This window comes from Furipterus horrens, unplaced genomic scaffold (genome assembly GCF_987537825.1).
Source record: "Furipterus horrens unplaced genomic scaffold, mFurHor1.1.pri manual_scaffold_11, whole genome shotgun sequence".
NCBI classification, from domain to species: Eukaryota; Metazoa; Chordata; class Mammalia; order Chiroptera; family Furipteridae; genus Furipterus; species Furipterus horrens.
The window spans coordinates 14,965,712-14,980,578 of record NW_028327181.1 but is presented as its reverse complement, the minus strand read 5'-3'; the positions used below and the strand labels follow the sequence as shown (position 1 = coordinate 14,980,578).

Below are 14,867 nucleotides of genomic sequence, written 5' to 3'. Positions count from 1 at the left end.
AGGGTGGGGGACTCCCACGGCTGTATCCATCGCTGACCCCACAATCAGGAGCAGAGAGGGCAAGGCAGGCGCTGGGTGTCCTCCCTAACTAGTGCCTGCCAGGAAGTAGGACGTCCCAGCCAGACTGCACCAGGGAGGGGGTGGAAGAGGAGGGAGGCACAATACCAGCCTCCCAAAGAGCTTCCCAGTTGTCTCTCCTGTAGGCGTGTCTGCCCCTACCCCGTCCATTTTCCAATGTCGCCTGTATCAGTGATGGTTTCCAGTCCCTGCATTTTGGGGCTTTTGGTTCTCCCTCAGTGTGTCTCTTGGGTGGGTAGATTTCTAGGCCCTGAAAGTCATTAACTGAAACTATCTCCAATGATTGTGAAGGTTTCTAGGTCCCCTTTCCCATTTACTCTATGTTTCCTGTGTATGTGACAGCTTCTAAGCCTACCTTCCCATTCTTCATGGGCTTCCTTGGAGTATGGTGCATTCTAGATCCCCTCATCTCATTTTTCATGGTTCTCCTGTGCCTATAACAGTTTCTTCTTCTTTTTTTTCTTTTTTTGGGAGAGCGCAAACGCAGTCCACCACTACCACAAATGACACAATCGAGTTTCCCACGTTTGGGAAAATCGCAGGGGTCAGCACACCCGGAGGGCAATGGGTGAGCCTCACCCTGGGAAAGCCACCTTCATGATCATGGCATCTCCCCTGCCAGGTAAGTATGTGCCTCTAACAGTTTCTAGTTGTCCCGTCCCACTCCTCCTCGGTCTCCAGTGTATGTGATGGTGTCCAGGACCTGTTAATTATAGGTCTTTTGGGCATAGTGGAGTCTAGGTCTCAAGAACTCATTTACCATGTACATTATGTACATGACAGTTTCTAGTCCTCTCGATGCTTCGTGGATTTCCTGTGTGTCTGATGGTGTCTAGGTCCCCTACACCGTTAGCATGGGCTCCTGTGTACCTCAGCATCTCTCTGCCTCCCTTCCAGTGTTTCATGGCTTTTTTAAGGCCCCCTGTCCCGTCCTTCTGTGTGCAGTTTTCATGCTTCCCTTTCTTCTGTAGGCAGGGGAGCAGAAGCCAAAGCCCTTGCTTGGAGAGGCCTATGGAGGCAGGGATGCAGTCTGGACTGGGTTGGCCCAAACTGCCCAGGAGGGCCACAGAGGGTAGGTGGAAACAGGGACGTGAAGACAGAGGCAAGAGAGCATGGGGTCTGCGGATAAGGCTGGCCCTGCCCTGTCGGGAGGGATAGAACAAGGGCGGGTGCTAGGGCAGAGAATTGTCAAGGCTGCTCCCTGGGAGACCAGGTACAAGGGGATTTGGCTGGGGTGCCCCACTCCAAATAATCTCCCCAGTGCTCAGGGCAAGAGGTGAAAGCGGAAAATGAGTCCTGGGCTGGAGCTTACCCAGTGGCTCTTCTCACCAGGATCTCCTTTGGGGCCAGGTTCTCCCTGCAAGGAGAAATAGAGGCAGAAGCAATGAGAGAGGGAGGGAGGGAGGGAGGGAGGGAAAGAGACATATTGGGGGAGGCCGAGAGACTGAGAGAGGCAGAGACAGAGTGTAGCTTGTACGGGACTAACACGAGATGCAATGCAAAAAAATAACTGTTTGAAGGCAACAGAAAGTGATAAAGAGCAGCCAGAAACAGGAGGATATTTGGCCTTTGAAAGAAGGAAACTGCACTGGGTAAAATCCATATATTTATAGCTTTTCCTCTGAAGGGTATACCCCAGCCCACTCTGTCCAGAGAACAGCTCAAGCAGAAAGCTTTAGAGTTATTGGCCTGAAGAGTCAGAGAATGGAGACTGCCAAAGAAAGAGGAAATTGAGAGGAAGTAATGGAAAGCAGGGGAATGAAATCTGCATAAACACCCCCCTTTAGTTCTTGGATGGCCCATGAACTGTCCATCCCAAAGTCACACAACTGAGTCCAACCCACAACCCAGGCCAAACGTCAGCACTCTTCAGAGGAAGATAACAGAGTCCTTCACTATATAACATTCTCTTCACTGTATTATCCATATTGTCTAGTATGCAATAAAAAAAATTACTAGACTTGTGAAGAAACCGGAAAACGTGACCTGAAGAAAAATCAGCCAGCAGAAACAGATCCATAGCCAACCCAGATGCTGAGCTTAGCAGACACAGATTAAATTATCTGTGATAAATATGGTAAAGACTCTAGTGGAATTAATACAATGGGTGATGAGATGACCAATTTCAGGTGAGATGTAAAAATTGTATAAAATAATCAAATGGAAATCCTGGAAATGAAAATGATAATACTTGAAATAAAAAATTCATTACCTTGGATTAACAGAAAATTGGCCATAACTGAGGACAGAATCAATTAACTTGAACACAGGTCAATGAAATAATTCCAACTAAAGTAGACAGTAGGAAGATATTTTAAACGATGGACAGAACCTCAATAACTCATGGGAGAACATTAAGTGTAATTGGAGCCCCAGAAGGAGATAAAAGAGCACAGGAACAGAAAAAAATGTTGAAATAAACATTAATCAATTTTTTCCCCCAAATTTAAAAACAAAACAAAACAAATTTCCAGTTTCTAGTCCAGGATAAAAAGAGCTTAGAAGTCACCATTCTGTCGCTACAAGTAAAAAGCTGAACAACTTGAAAAATGAACACTTCTTTTTTTAGAGCCATCAGAGACGTGAGCACAGGGCAAACGTCTGCCTCCCAAAACACAGAGACAGACAGGCAGCACTCACTGGAGAACCAGTGCCTGGATAAGAAAACCTAAACATAATTGATGAATTGCTGGGGCTCAGTGTGGACAATTCTGAGAGTTAAAAATTCCAGGGGGGCCCCAGGCCCCGTCTTCGGGGAGGCCTCCACACTTTAGTGTGTTTCACCTCCAGGAGCAATACTAGCTCCATACAGTGAGTGTTGGAGGAAACCCCCCTCATGCTTTTAGCAGGGAGAGAGGAAGAGGAACCATCCTGAAATATACCAGAGCATTCTGTTCTTAACATGGCTTGTTCTCAGGAGAAACTATTTTATCTCAGCCTAACGTGCTGGGGTCTTAGTCAGAGCCTAATGGACCTGGGGGTAATGAAAGACCCAACTTTAGGTGGCTCCACCTGTCCACGTAGGGAAAGGAACGTATTTCCATTCCAGCGCCCTTTAGCGATAGGGCCCCTCTTAACATGTCACTGTGGGCTCATCGATTGTACTAAATGTACCTCTGTGGTATGAAAGATGTCAACAGTCGGGGAGAACGTGCAAGTGTGGGGACAGAAATACATGGGAATTCTCTGTACTTTTTGCTAAATTTTGCTATGAACCCAAAATAATGCTCTAAGGAAAGAATTTAATTAAACAAAACAACCAGCAAAAACAAAAAGCCTAGCAACTTTACAGATCCAGGAATCTCAGTGAACACAAAGAAAATTACACCCAACTGCATCATGACCAATCTATCAAAAATCAAGGGTAAAGAGAAAATTTTTAAAGCCAAAAAAAACATGTAAAGGAGAACAATAAGAATGACAGCCACTTGCTCATGAGGAATTGTAATGGTCTATGTAAGCCAGAAGACCATGGGACAACACCTTGAAAGTGCTAAAAGGGGAGAAAAATGCCAACCTATCATTTTATATCCAGTGAAAATATCTTTTAAAAGTTAAGGGAGCCCTGGCTGGTGTGGCTCAGTGGATTGAGTGCCAGCCTGCGAACTGATGGGTCGCTGGTTCGATTCCCAGTCCGGTCACATGCCTGGGTTGCGGGCCAGGTCCCCGGTTAGGGGCACATGAAAGGCAGCCACACATTGATGTTTCCCTCCCTCTCTTTCTCCTTCCCTTCCCCTCTCTCTAAAAATAAATAAATAAAATGTTGTTTTATTTTTTAAGTTAAGGGAAATTAAAGATAGCTTTCGATAAACAAAAGCAGTGAGGATTTGTTGTCCACAGATTCACAGAGAAGAAAGGTTAAAGGACGTTCTTTAGGCTGAAGAGAAATGACACCAGATGGAAATCTGGACCCATAGGAAGGGTATAAAGAGTATTACAAATGATAAATACATAAGTAGATGTAAAAGACTATTTCTCTTCGTTTTCGTAACTTCTTTAAAAATCAACTGTTTAAAGCAACAAGAATATATTGTGGGGTTTCTAACAAATGCAGAAGTAAAATAGCACGAGACAGAGGAGATGTAACTCACACAGTTGTAGAACTGTGAAAAAAATAACACCAAGAAGTATTTAACAATTTATTAGTAGAAGGAGATAAAGAAATAAAGAATTTGGGGTAAACAGATAACAAACAGCAAGATAGTTGACTTAAGCCCAACCATATCAATAACTATACATATTATTAAATATAAATGAACTCAACAGTAACACTGTTTGAAAAAAAAGCAAGACTCAAGTATGTGTTGTTTACAAGAGATATCCTTTAAACAGAAAGACACAGATAGGTTGCAAGTTAAGAGGATTGGAAAAGATATACCCTGTAAACACTGAGCATAAGAAAGCTGATGTGGCTGCTTTTTAAAAATCAAAGTAGAACTCAAGACAAAGAGTGTTACCAGAGAGGAAGATATTCATTTCATAAAGGTAAAAGGGCCAAGAGGACAACAGAATCCTGAATGTGTATGTACCTAACAACAAAGCTTAGAAATAGATGAGGCAAAAAGTGACCAGAATAATGGGAGAAATAGATAAATCTACAACTGCAGTTGGAGAGATGGGGAAGCAGAGAAGTGCAGCGAGTCAGAGAGCTAGAGATGGAGGAAAAGAGAAACAGGCACGGATCCTACGGGATGGCGGCGGCTTGACCCTAAGAGGCGGCCAGGGGACCTGCGACAGGGAGGGAGAGGGGAGATGGAGTACCTCCTGGACCAGACAGGGAGGGTCAGGGGCTCTGGCCACAGGGGATGGAGCCGGAGCAGGGGTCTGCCTGTGGGGTCCGGTAGAGGGTGCTGCAGGGTGGGCAGCGTCACTCACCCGCTGTCCCACAGAGCCTTGCGGGCCTTGCTCTCCACGCAGCCCCTGTGTGGGTGGGAGGAGAGGTATGGAGTGAGCTGTTGGTATGTCTGACCAAGGATCCCCAAGCCTCCCCAGAACCCTCCACCCAGGGGCGAACTCGGTACTCACTCTCTCACCCTTTTCTCCTGGGTGTCCAGAGGCTCCTTTGGGTCCAGTGGGGCCTGGGGGTCCCTAAGGAACAAGATGGGGCCTCAGTCTTATGAGGGGCAGGGCAGAGTGGACAGGGACCTGGGGGGCAGAGGGGTCGGGGAGGGAGCTCCAGCTTGGCCTGGGCCTTTGGGCCCTTCACTCATCCAATGACAGGCACCCAGTGAGAAGTTCATACAGCTCAGTGTTCATAATAATGGCCCTGGAATCAGTTCCCACCTCGATCTAGAAGTTGCCATGTGCTGGCCACAGCCCTAGGCCAAGTATCTCTACCTTTCTTGGCTTCAGGTGATAACAACACTGCTTCTTGTTCAGTGGATTGAATGAGAAGCTTTAGGGAAAGTCGTTTGCATATTCAGCGCTCCATAAATGCTTGAATGAATGAATGAAACTAAAGACAGAGGCATGGCTGATGGATGGGTGAACAGGTGGATGGACAGATGAGTGGGAGGACTTGGAGAAATACTCACTATATGTCCAGGATTCCCAGGGATGCCCATGGGACCAGGAGGTCCGGGGGGACCTGGAATAAGACAGGATATCCTAGGAGACTTGACCCAAGGTGGTGAACTCACAATACACTATACAGATGATGTACTATAGAATTGTACACCTGGAACCTATATAATTTTAGTAATCAACGTCACTCCAATAAATTCAATTAAAAAAAAAAAGACAGGATATCCTCAGGACCGAAACAGAGCACAATGGCAGGAAGTCTACTATCAGCTCCCTCCTGATAGCCACAGCTCTAGTCCCTCTGCCATCCCTAAACCCCACCCCTACCCCAGACCTGGACTCAACTTACCCATTGGCCCTGGAGGGCCGGGGGGCCCAGCTGGTCCCTGGGGCCAGTGGCTGCTGGTCTCTGTGAAGGTGTTAGACAGAAATGGGTCCCCTGCAGGAGGAAAGATGACGAGTGGGCAGGGCTGGGGGGTGGGGTGATGCTTAGGCAGAGAGGGGCACAGTCTTCACCTGCCACCTGTGCCAAGCCAGCTTTGACTGCCCTGGGGCCACTTGGCATCTGCTCCAAGGCTGGGGAGTAGTGAGAGTGGGCCACACAGGCCAGAAGGCAGGGAGACGTGGCTTCCAACCTTGCCACAGTCTAGGCGGTGATATCCAGTAAGACTCTCCACCTTGCTGAGTCTGTACATGTCAAATGGGAATACAGTAGTCCCTCTCTATATCGCAGTTCACTTATCACGGCCGCACTATATCGCGGGATTTTTAAAAATATTGTACTTAATTATTTATCGTGGATTTTTCACTATATCGCGGGATTTTGCGGTACTATATATGTATGTTGTTAAAGTTACATAGGTTTAAGAGTGTAGAATAAATATAAGGTTCCTACTTCGCGGGGGGGGGGGGGTCTAGAACATAATACCCATGATATGTGAGGGAATACTGTAAATAATAAAGGCTACCACTTATTGACCACTTACTTTGGGCCAGGCTTCTGTGCATAAGTGTCACAGGGCTCTGTCATTGTTCCCATTGCACAGATGAAGAAACTGAGGCTTGGAGAGGGGGAATGAATGATGAGATGGAATGAATGGGGGAATGGCGCCTGGTCACGCACCCATGTGGCACAGCGGGGGCTGAGCCTGGCACTCCAAGCTCTGACCTCTGGCATCGCACATGTAGGCTGGGCTGGAGAGGAGGCGAAGGATGCACGTCAGGGCCTAGCTGGGTGGAGGGGGCTGGGGCCTCCCTGAGCACAGGGCCAGGGTTGTGGCCTTGGGGGTGCAGGGCTCCCTGCCTGCTGCTGGGCCTTGAGCTTCCCTGTGCTCTGAGGGCAGGATCCTGGCCAGCCCCGAGGCTCAGCGGGAGGGCCTGATGCTAGGTGGTTCCCGGAACAGGCTCAGAGGCCGCCTGGGTTTGAAGCCAGCCCCTGACGCCCTAGCTGTGTGGTCTCACCTCTCTGGCCCTCAGTTGTCCTCATCAGTAAACAGAGGAGGGGACAACAGCACCCATGGGAGGACTGGGTGACTGACCAAGGGCAAGCTATACACAGCTGCCTGGTAGGCCGCAGTAACACTGTGGTGACGGTTACGCCAGCCTCATCCTACCCCCACCTAGACCTGCTGGGACCCTGAGGGACTCACCATGCTCAGAGATCCAGGTGTGGGGGGGTCCCATGGGGGCTGGGGGGCCAGGAGGTCCAGGAGGCCCTGGTGGGCCTGGAGGTCCCCTCTCTCCAGGGATGCCCATAGCTCCATCTTGGCCAGGGCTCCCTGGGGGTCCCTGTGGACCTGCAACAGAACCAGGAGGATAGGTGGGTATTCAGAAGGCAGAGAGGCCCAGGGCAGCTGCAAGGGGCAGGACAAGGCAGCCTGGGGCATCGGGCAGGAGAGGGTCTGGAGGCCACAAGGCAGGGCAATTCCTGGCTGACTCTCCTGGCTGTCTATTAGGAGCAAAACCACAGCCCTCCCTAGGGCCTTTAGGACAATGGGCACTTGATGCTTAGTAAATGCTGACTTTCAGAATGTGTTTAGAATGTTCTCCTCGGTCCCTTCCAGGCTTTTGCATGAGCTATTCCCTTTATGAGTTCTCCCTTTGCATTGCCTGGTGTACACTTCAGGTTATCCTTTAGGCCTCACCTAAGATGTCACTCCCACTGGGGAGCCCTCTGCACCCCCACCCTATCCAGGCTGCATCTGAGATTCCTTCCTTGGGGCTCCCATACCTGTGACACCCCCATAAGGGCCCTGGTCACAGGGGTGGGCACTGCTGTTTCTCTGCTGTCTAGGCCCTTCCACCCATCTGGGAGCTCCAGGAGGGCATGGGCTGGTCTGAACCCACCCCAGGGCCCAGCCCAGAGCCTGCTGGGAGTAGCTTCCCAGAGAACATGGGCCGAGTAAATGCAAAAGAGGGTTTCGGGGAGCCCAGTGCAAGTGGGGCACCCTTGCAGGGGTGGCGAGCCAGGAGACAAGCAAGGGCAAGGGGCCCAGGTCATCTCCAGCTGTCAGGGTTGGGGCAGGGAGAGCCAGCCTGGGTCCCCTGTGGGGGGGTGGCCAGGAAAGTTGGGGAGTAGTGCTATGGACACTCACCTGGTGGGCCCCTCATTCCTGTTGGGCCCCGGCTGCCAGCGTCTCCCTTGGGGCCAATGGGCCCAGGAAGCCCTCGGGCACCAACTCGGTCTGGGGGAGAAATCTCATCAGCTCTGGCCTTGCTTCTGCCCTGACCCTGGCCCCCCCAGCCAGCACCTACCATCTCGAGGGAGCAGTGGGGCCCTCGTGTTTTCTCTGGCTCCCGGTAGCCCTGGAGTTGGGGGATGGGAGGCAGGAATCTGTATCATCCAGAGTCCCTGTCCCCAGCTCTACTGCCGGAGAAGGAGGGGGCAGGACCTGCTGGGCCTCCCTGGACTCCAGTGCTCAGGGGCCCCTGGAGAGCTGGGAAGACCCAGGCCCACAAGGGGGTCAAGCTGGGAGCCAGCAGCGGAGTGGAGACTGGGGTCTCATTCTCCCTGCTCACTCCCACAAGGGAATGGCCGCCAACTCACCTCGGAGGCCTCCGTCCCCAGGGCTGCCCTGGGCAGCTGGGGAGCCCCAGATTGGGGCAGGGTCCTCAGGGGCAGCTGGGGTTGGAGGCACCGCCTGCTCAGTGACAGTCAGCACTGCCACCTGTGGAGGAAGAGGAGGAGAGACGGGGTGGGTACCAGGGCCTCACCGGGGACAGGCCAGCTGAGGGGCTCCGGTGTGGGGGCCAGGAGGCCCACGGAGCCAGCAGAGCCCAGCTTGGTCTAGAACTTCATTAGACGTGAGTGTGGTCTAGTCAAGGAACGTGTACGTATAAATGACCCATGGACATGGACAACGGGGCAGGGACTGACTATAGGAGCCGGGGGCAGGGTGGTGGAGAGCAAGGAGGGGAAATCGGGACAACTGTAATAGAATGACAAGAAAAGAAATGAAAAAAACAGTGTGTGGTTTTCAAACGGCACAAATTATCCCACTGGTTGTAGAAAAGCCATCACACACCACCACCGCCACCCAAGCTGAGTCCTGTGCCTGCCGCCGTGCGTTCTGGGCTGTGCGTTGTTCCCTTATGCTCACCTGCATAAATCACGGGAACCTTCTCTTGTTCTGTTAAGCACCACAGGCTGGAAGGATTTTTACTGAATTTGAAGGGGTGTTTGGGAGAGTCTGACATGAAACCCCATGAGATGTTTACAAAATCACTTTGGACGTAGTGTGCAGGGGCGGGGGGCAGACTCTCAAAGGTCAGCAGTGACCCCTGAGCCACTGACTGAGGAGTAAAGAGGCCAAACGTCCCCTGACGGGGGAGGGGCTGTGTGGGCTGGCCCAGCGAAAAGCCGAAACTCTGGGGCAGACCTAAGAACCACATGAGCTGGGCCTGAGCTACCGCTGTGTCAGCTTCTCCAGGGAGGGAGCTTGGGCAGCAGTGTGGGGCTCTGGGGGCTCCCACACCTCATAACTGAGGTTCTAGTACATGCTGTTCAGAAGCCTGGATTTTCCACTTGATATATCAGAGGCCTTGCTTCGTGTTAGATCACGGAGGGGTGTTCATGACTGCCTAACACTGCGCTGTGCGTCCCGCTCCCTAATTGTTCTTGCTCCTCCTGTTCTCTGGTTTTCAAATTTCCTATGACTAGTTAACACTCCAGTAAACATCTTCACATCTAATCTCCTTCCCAGAGGAAAGAACAAGGGAGGAAAGGACATGCAGACGAAGTGCACCCGCCTGTGCACGCATTAAGAGAATCTGGAAGAGAAGATGCTTGAATATTAACAGTTGCTCTCTCTGGGGGCATAGGCGACCGCTACGAAAGGTTTTCTGGGAGGTTTTTCACAGTTCCTTGTGTTTCATGTTTCTGAAAACACGAGTGTCTTACTTTTTAATTGTTAAACCCTTTTTATCTTGAAATAATTTGAGACGTGCAATATATGATCAGCTTTTGAAACTGGGAAGACAGTGCTATGGGAGGTGGGGGATAAAGGCTGAAGATAACAGGGCAAGGTGGGGCCCAGAGGAGAGCTCTGGGGGTTTCTACAAATAGCTGGCTGGGATGGGAATGGGGTGCAAGTAGGGGGCGCTTCATGGGACTTACGGAACAAGAGCAGCCCAGGCTGCCTGACCGTGAGCAGGCTTGGGGGGGGGGGCACCCTGGTGGGGAGGCCGAAAAAGCTGGAAGGGAACTGACGGGAGGGCGGTGTACGCCTGCCCGCGGGTGTTGTGGGAACACTTGAGTGGGCTGGGCGCAGGGTGCAGGCAGGGGGTGGGGAGGCTGTGGGCGAGGGGCAGCCGCTTACGCACCTTGGCCTCCAGCACCTTCAGCCGCTCTGTCAGCTCCCACACTTTGCTGCAGTTGACACAACCTGCGGGAGGGAGCGGGCTGGGGCCAGGGCCAGGGGTCCCAGGTTCCCCTTGGAGCCTCTCAGCCCCCAGAGGCAGGACGGAGGAAGTGAACAGACACCTGATGAGCCCAGCCCAGGGAAGGGGCTGCCCAGCCTGGCCCAGGCCCTGCAGGTTCCCCCGGGGCAGGACCAGGGAGCCCACCTGACTCCTGCAGCCTGGAGGTCCAAAGTGACTCCTTTCCAGGAAGCCAGAGCAGGGAATCCTGCTGCTTCCCACCTGGGCGGGGCTCCCTGGGCTGCTGGCTTTGGGGACTGACAAAGCATAGTCTGGAATGGACCATCCTCAGAGGTGCCACCCCTGACCCTCCACGTCCAGCGCCTCTGGCCTCACCAGTGATACCCGCTGGTTACGCATAACCATTCTGGCCGATTATGAGCCTCCTGGCTGCCAGGCCCCACTAAATGCTTTATAGGCCTGTCTCTCCTGTCCTCACCATGATCCTGAATTTTAGGACATGTGTCACCCCCCATTCACACCTGAGGACACTGAACTCAGAGCAAGGATGGACGGGTGCGTAACAGGCATAGAGCCTGGGGTGGAGTCCCAGCGCTGCCCCTTCCTGGCTGTGGGGCCTCAGGCAGGGCACATCCTGTCTCTGACCCTCAGCTTCCTCCTCTTTAAAAAGGGGACAATGACGCCTTCCTGGGGGATGGGGACACAGCTGTGAGGTTTAAATAAGCTGACGATGAAAGCACCTGCCATGGTGCCTCGAACATTGCGGACGCTCAGAGAAGTGTAGTCCGGATCCAAAGAGGAAACAGGGGGGCTTGGACCTGCATCTTTAAGAGTCTGAGGGTCATGGGTCTCGGGGTGTCTGGGCCGAGGTCAAACTCTCCTCTGGGGCCCTTCCCCTCCCCCTCCAAGTTTTTTTTCCAGCCTGGGGCTCGCAAGGGCAGGGTGCCCTTCCTGACCCTCCACTGCTGGATCCAGGTGGCTTTTAGGGCAGTTACCACCTTGCCTGTACCCCCTCCTGGCCTCCCCTAGCCCAGGGACACCCCAAGCAGCTGCCCCAGGACCCACCTGCGAAGGCTGTGGGTCGAAGTGCCATCCGCCGCAGGGTGTTGCCTGACCAGCTGGGCTCCACGAGGCCAGAGGAGCCTGCAACTGAGGGCCAGTGGGGTGAGAGCCCTGCAGGCCTGCCCTGCCCTTGTTTGATCAGACTCCCTGGCCCTACCTGTGGCTCCACCCCCAGTAGGGACCTCTACTCCCCTTAGTGTAGAGGGAGACAGAGGCCCAGAGAGGTGGGGCAGTTTACCTGGGTCACACAGCATGAACTGGGTTGAGCTGGAAGAAGGCTGCCAGCGGGATGGGGCTGGGGAGAGGGGGGCTGGCAGTGGGTGGGGGCCATGGGTGAGGCTGGGGGTTCCCCAGTGACCCCAGCAAGCTGCATGTGTTAAAAGCTTAGAGGTAACAGATGCAAGGTTGGGTCCTAGCCCTGTCACTTGCTGACCTGTGTGACTTGTCCTCTCTGGACCTATTTTCCCATCTGTAAAATGGGGTCTTAAGGTCATTATATCTCCCAGGCTGGTCTGAGGGCTGAGGATGGCGACGTGTGCAAAGGGCCCACTGTGTACACCCAGGGCCTGGCACACAGTAGGCACTCCGCAAACAGCAGCTGTGACACTGCTGTCCACCCTCTCCCTGCCCCACTTGGTAAGAAGACACTGAAGTGGATCCAGACCTGGTTTTAAATGAAAACCAGAGGGAGACTGGCTGTCTGGGAGGGCCCAGGGGGCCCACCCTGGGAGCCCACCCCTGTCACTACCCCCATGAGGAGCAGGCTGCCTGGCTGGTCTGGTCTTGGGGGCCTGGTTTCCTTCGCAGCTGGAGGGCTGGGCTGGCGGGGTGCAGCCGGAGGGGCTCTGGAGCCAGCATGGCAACTGCTCCCCTCTGCCCCCCGGGCCTGCCTTGTAAGGCCAGGAAGTGTCTGGGGGGAGATAAGACCCAAATAAGGCGCAGGCCTGGCAGCTGGGAGCCAGGCTGTGGGTTGGTGCAGGGAGTGAGAGGCGCCAGGAACTGAAACCAGACTGGTCCCCTGGCCAGCCCCCAGCAGGGAGGCTGCCAGACCCCGCTCTCGGTCCCACCATGGGCCTGCACCGCCAGCACCCCCTCCCCAGGGACCTGTGACTTGCCCGGCGAAGTGGGTAACTGTCACCCAGGATGGAGGAAGGTGGGCTGGCGGCCCAGGACTGGGGCAGGGACTGGGGGCTCTGTGGGCAAGAGGGGCAGATGCCACTGTGAGCCACGCCCAGCAGAACTGGTAATAATAACAGCAAACACTTGTTTAGCACTCACTCTGGGCCTGGCGCATCCTAAGCACTTCACATGTACAGTCTGAACTCATGATCTCCAAACCCTGTGAGTGGGTGTAAGGATCACCTCCACTGTACCGATGGGGAAACTGAGGCACAGAGCAGCTGGGATTACGACGCCTCTGTCCCCCGTGCTCAGATTAATGCGTAAATATGAGTATTTCCCGTTGGGGGAAAATGAGGCAGAGCAGTGACGTGACTGGCCCTCAGCTGTCCACCTGGCGGCTGGAGCCTGGCTTTGCACCCAGGCCAGTCTAACCCCAGGGCCCAACTTCCTCTCTCCCAGGCCACCTGGCACACTGAATCAGCCCCCATTACATTACCACTGGGCAGAAGCCGGGAGGCCGGGCGCCAGCAGGAATGCCGGTTCTGAGAAGAATGGTCCTGCCAAGTCTTCCTCATTCCCTTTGCTCCCAGGTGAAGACGTAAAAAGCCATTTCTTACTCTTTTCAGGAAGTTGATGAGAAGACTGGCCAACCCTTCACGCCCATGGAAGTTTGGATTCTCTCTGGAGGAAGCTTTGGTATAGCCTGCCCTCCACACTACCCGGCTATGGTTTTCCTTTTTGCTCTACGGCACTTTCCACTCTCTAACATGTCATTTACTGCACCAGTTCCCTGGTCTCTGGCCATCGCCCACCCGCCTGGCTGGAGCCTGCACCCCATCAAGTCAGGGACCTCCTCTGTCTTGTGCCTGGCCTCGAAAAGGGCCTGGGGCACAGTAGGGCCTCAGCGGCCTGAATAAACCTGCTGACGAAGGTATGAATCACTGGCTGAAAAAAAATTTAAAGCAAGCAAAGTAAGAGGCAAAATAACAAGAGAGAGCACACATAACTGTCTTGAAAATGAGCATAAATGTTCTTATGTCACACTAGGGTATCCCTGAGTTTTCAATCCGTGAACTTGTGGTTAAAAATTCTTTTTTGACCAATTTGCTTTTGGACATTTCACCAGAAGCCAGAGAGAACTAGGAAAACTAATGGAAACCTGGTCTGACCAGTAGTGCAGACATAACTGGCTCAAAGTAGTTGCAAGTTAAAATTAAAAAGAAAAAAGAGAATTAAAAGAAATAACAAAACTGTGGGAAAAAAAACAACCACACACACACACACACACACACACACACACACACAGAAAAAAAAAACCAACCCTAGAAAATGTTGGCTTTGGATTCAGGATTCACAAAACATTATCCTCCAACTCCCCCAAATTCTGATGAAGGAACAAACCAGGTTGTAAAATGGTCCTAGAGCACACGAAATTCCAGTAAGGAAAAGCCACGGGTTGAGGGGGAGGTCTCTTGCAGGACATAAATGTCACATCCCTCCCACTGGTGTTGGGTGAGGGCCCCTGGAGCAGCCCCCCCCCCCCTTCCCAGCCTGGTGGTCCATCTTGAACAGCCTCTTCCCAGCCCCAACCTCACTCTCCCAGAAGCTCCAAGCTGGTCCCAGGACCACAAACCCCAGCTCCACTCTGGGAGCCTGACTTCGGGCCATTTCCCACCACCTGGGAGGTCTCCACTGGCCGCGCATGCACACACACACACACATACAGCCTCCCCACCTTCATCCCCACTGCTGCTGCTCCCATGCCATCTCCTCCAGGAAGCCTTCCTGGACAGACCAGGGCACCGCCAATACCCTCCCACTGAAGCTATCATCACTCCCTGTCTTGACCTCTACAAGACCAGTGAGTACCATCTGCAGTTTCTAGCCCTGTGTCCACATAAACAGCTGCCCTTCTGCCCCGGCTGGATAGCTCAGTTGATTAGAGCATCATCTCCACATGCCAAGGTTGTGAGTTTGATCCCTGTTTAGGGCACATACAAAAGTCAACCAATGAGTGCATGGTTAGGTGGAATGAAGGGTCAATGTTTCTCTTTCCCTTGCCCTCTTTCTCTCTAAAATTAGTTGCAATTAAAACAAACAAAAAACTGCTGCCCTTCCCTCTGCCCAGTGCTGGGCTGAGCTAGGTCTCTGTGGCCCTTTTCATGGGATACTCATGAGAACACTGAGGCCCAGTGAGGCTGCCT

General features: G+C 52.8%; 1 protein-coding gene and 1 non-coding gene across 3 annotated transcripts in view; both read right to left on the bottom strand.

Annotated features, from left to right (window-relative positions):
- The window catches only part of EMID1 (EMI domain containing 1), a 35,830-nt gene that overhangs the window by 8,313 nt on the left and 12,650 nt on the right, over positions 1-14,867 (bottom strand). For both annotated transcript variants that reach the window (XM_090291849.1, XM_090291848.1), the window contains exons 4-14: positions 11,545-11,628; positions 10,423-10,484; positions 8,648-8,768; positions 8,356-8,406; positions 8,196-8,285; positions 7,251-7,397; positions 5,951-6,040; positions 5,613-5,665; positions 5,104-5,166; positions 4,954-4,998; positions 1,391-1,435 (exon numbers count right to left, since the gene is read on the bottom strand). In XM_090291849.1, the coding sequence (XP_090147975.1) occupies positions 1,391-1,435; positions 4,954-4,998; positions 5,104-5,166; positions 5,613-5,665; positions 5,951-6,040; positions 7,251-7,397; positions 8,196-8,285; positions 8,356-8,406; positions 8,648-8,768; positions 10,423-10,484; positions 11,545-11,628 (851 nt within the window). The remainder of the gene's footprint in view (positions 1-1,390; positions 1,436-4,953; positions 4,999-5,103; positions 5,167-5,612; positions 5,666-5,950; positions 6,041-7,250; positions 7,398-8,195; positions 8,286-8,355; positions 8,407-8,647; positions 8,769-10,422; positions 10,485-11,544; positions 11,629-14,867) is intronic.
- LOC149996990 (U1 spliceosomal RNA) lies at positions 545-708 on the bottom strand. Its single transcript, XR_016507274.1, has one exon. It is a non-coding gene; the product is annotated as a U1 spliceosomal RNA (small nuclear RNA).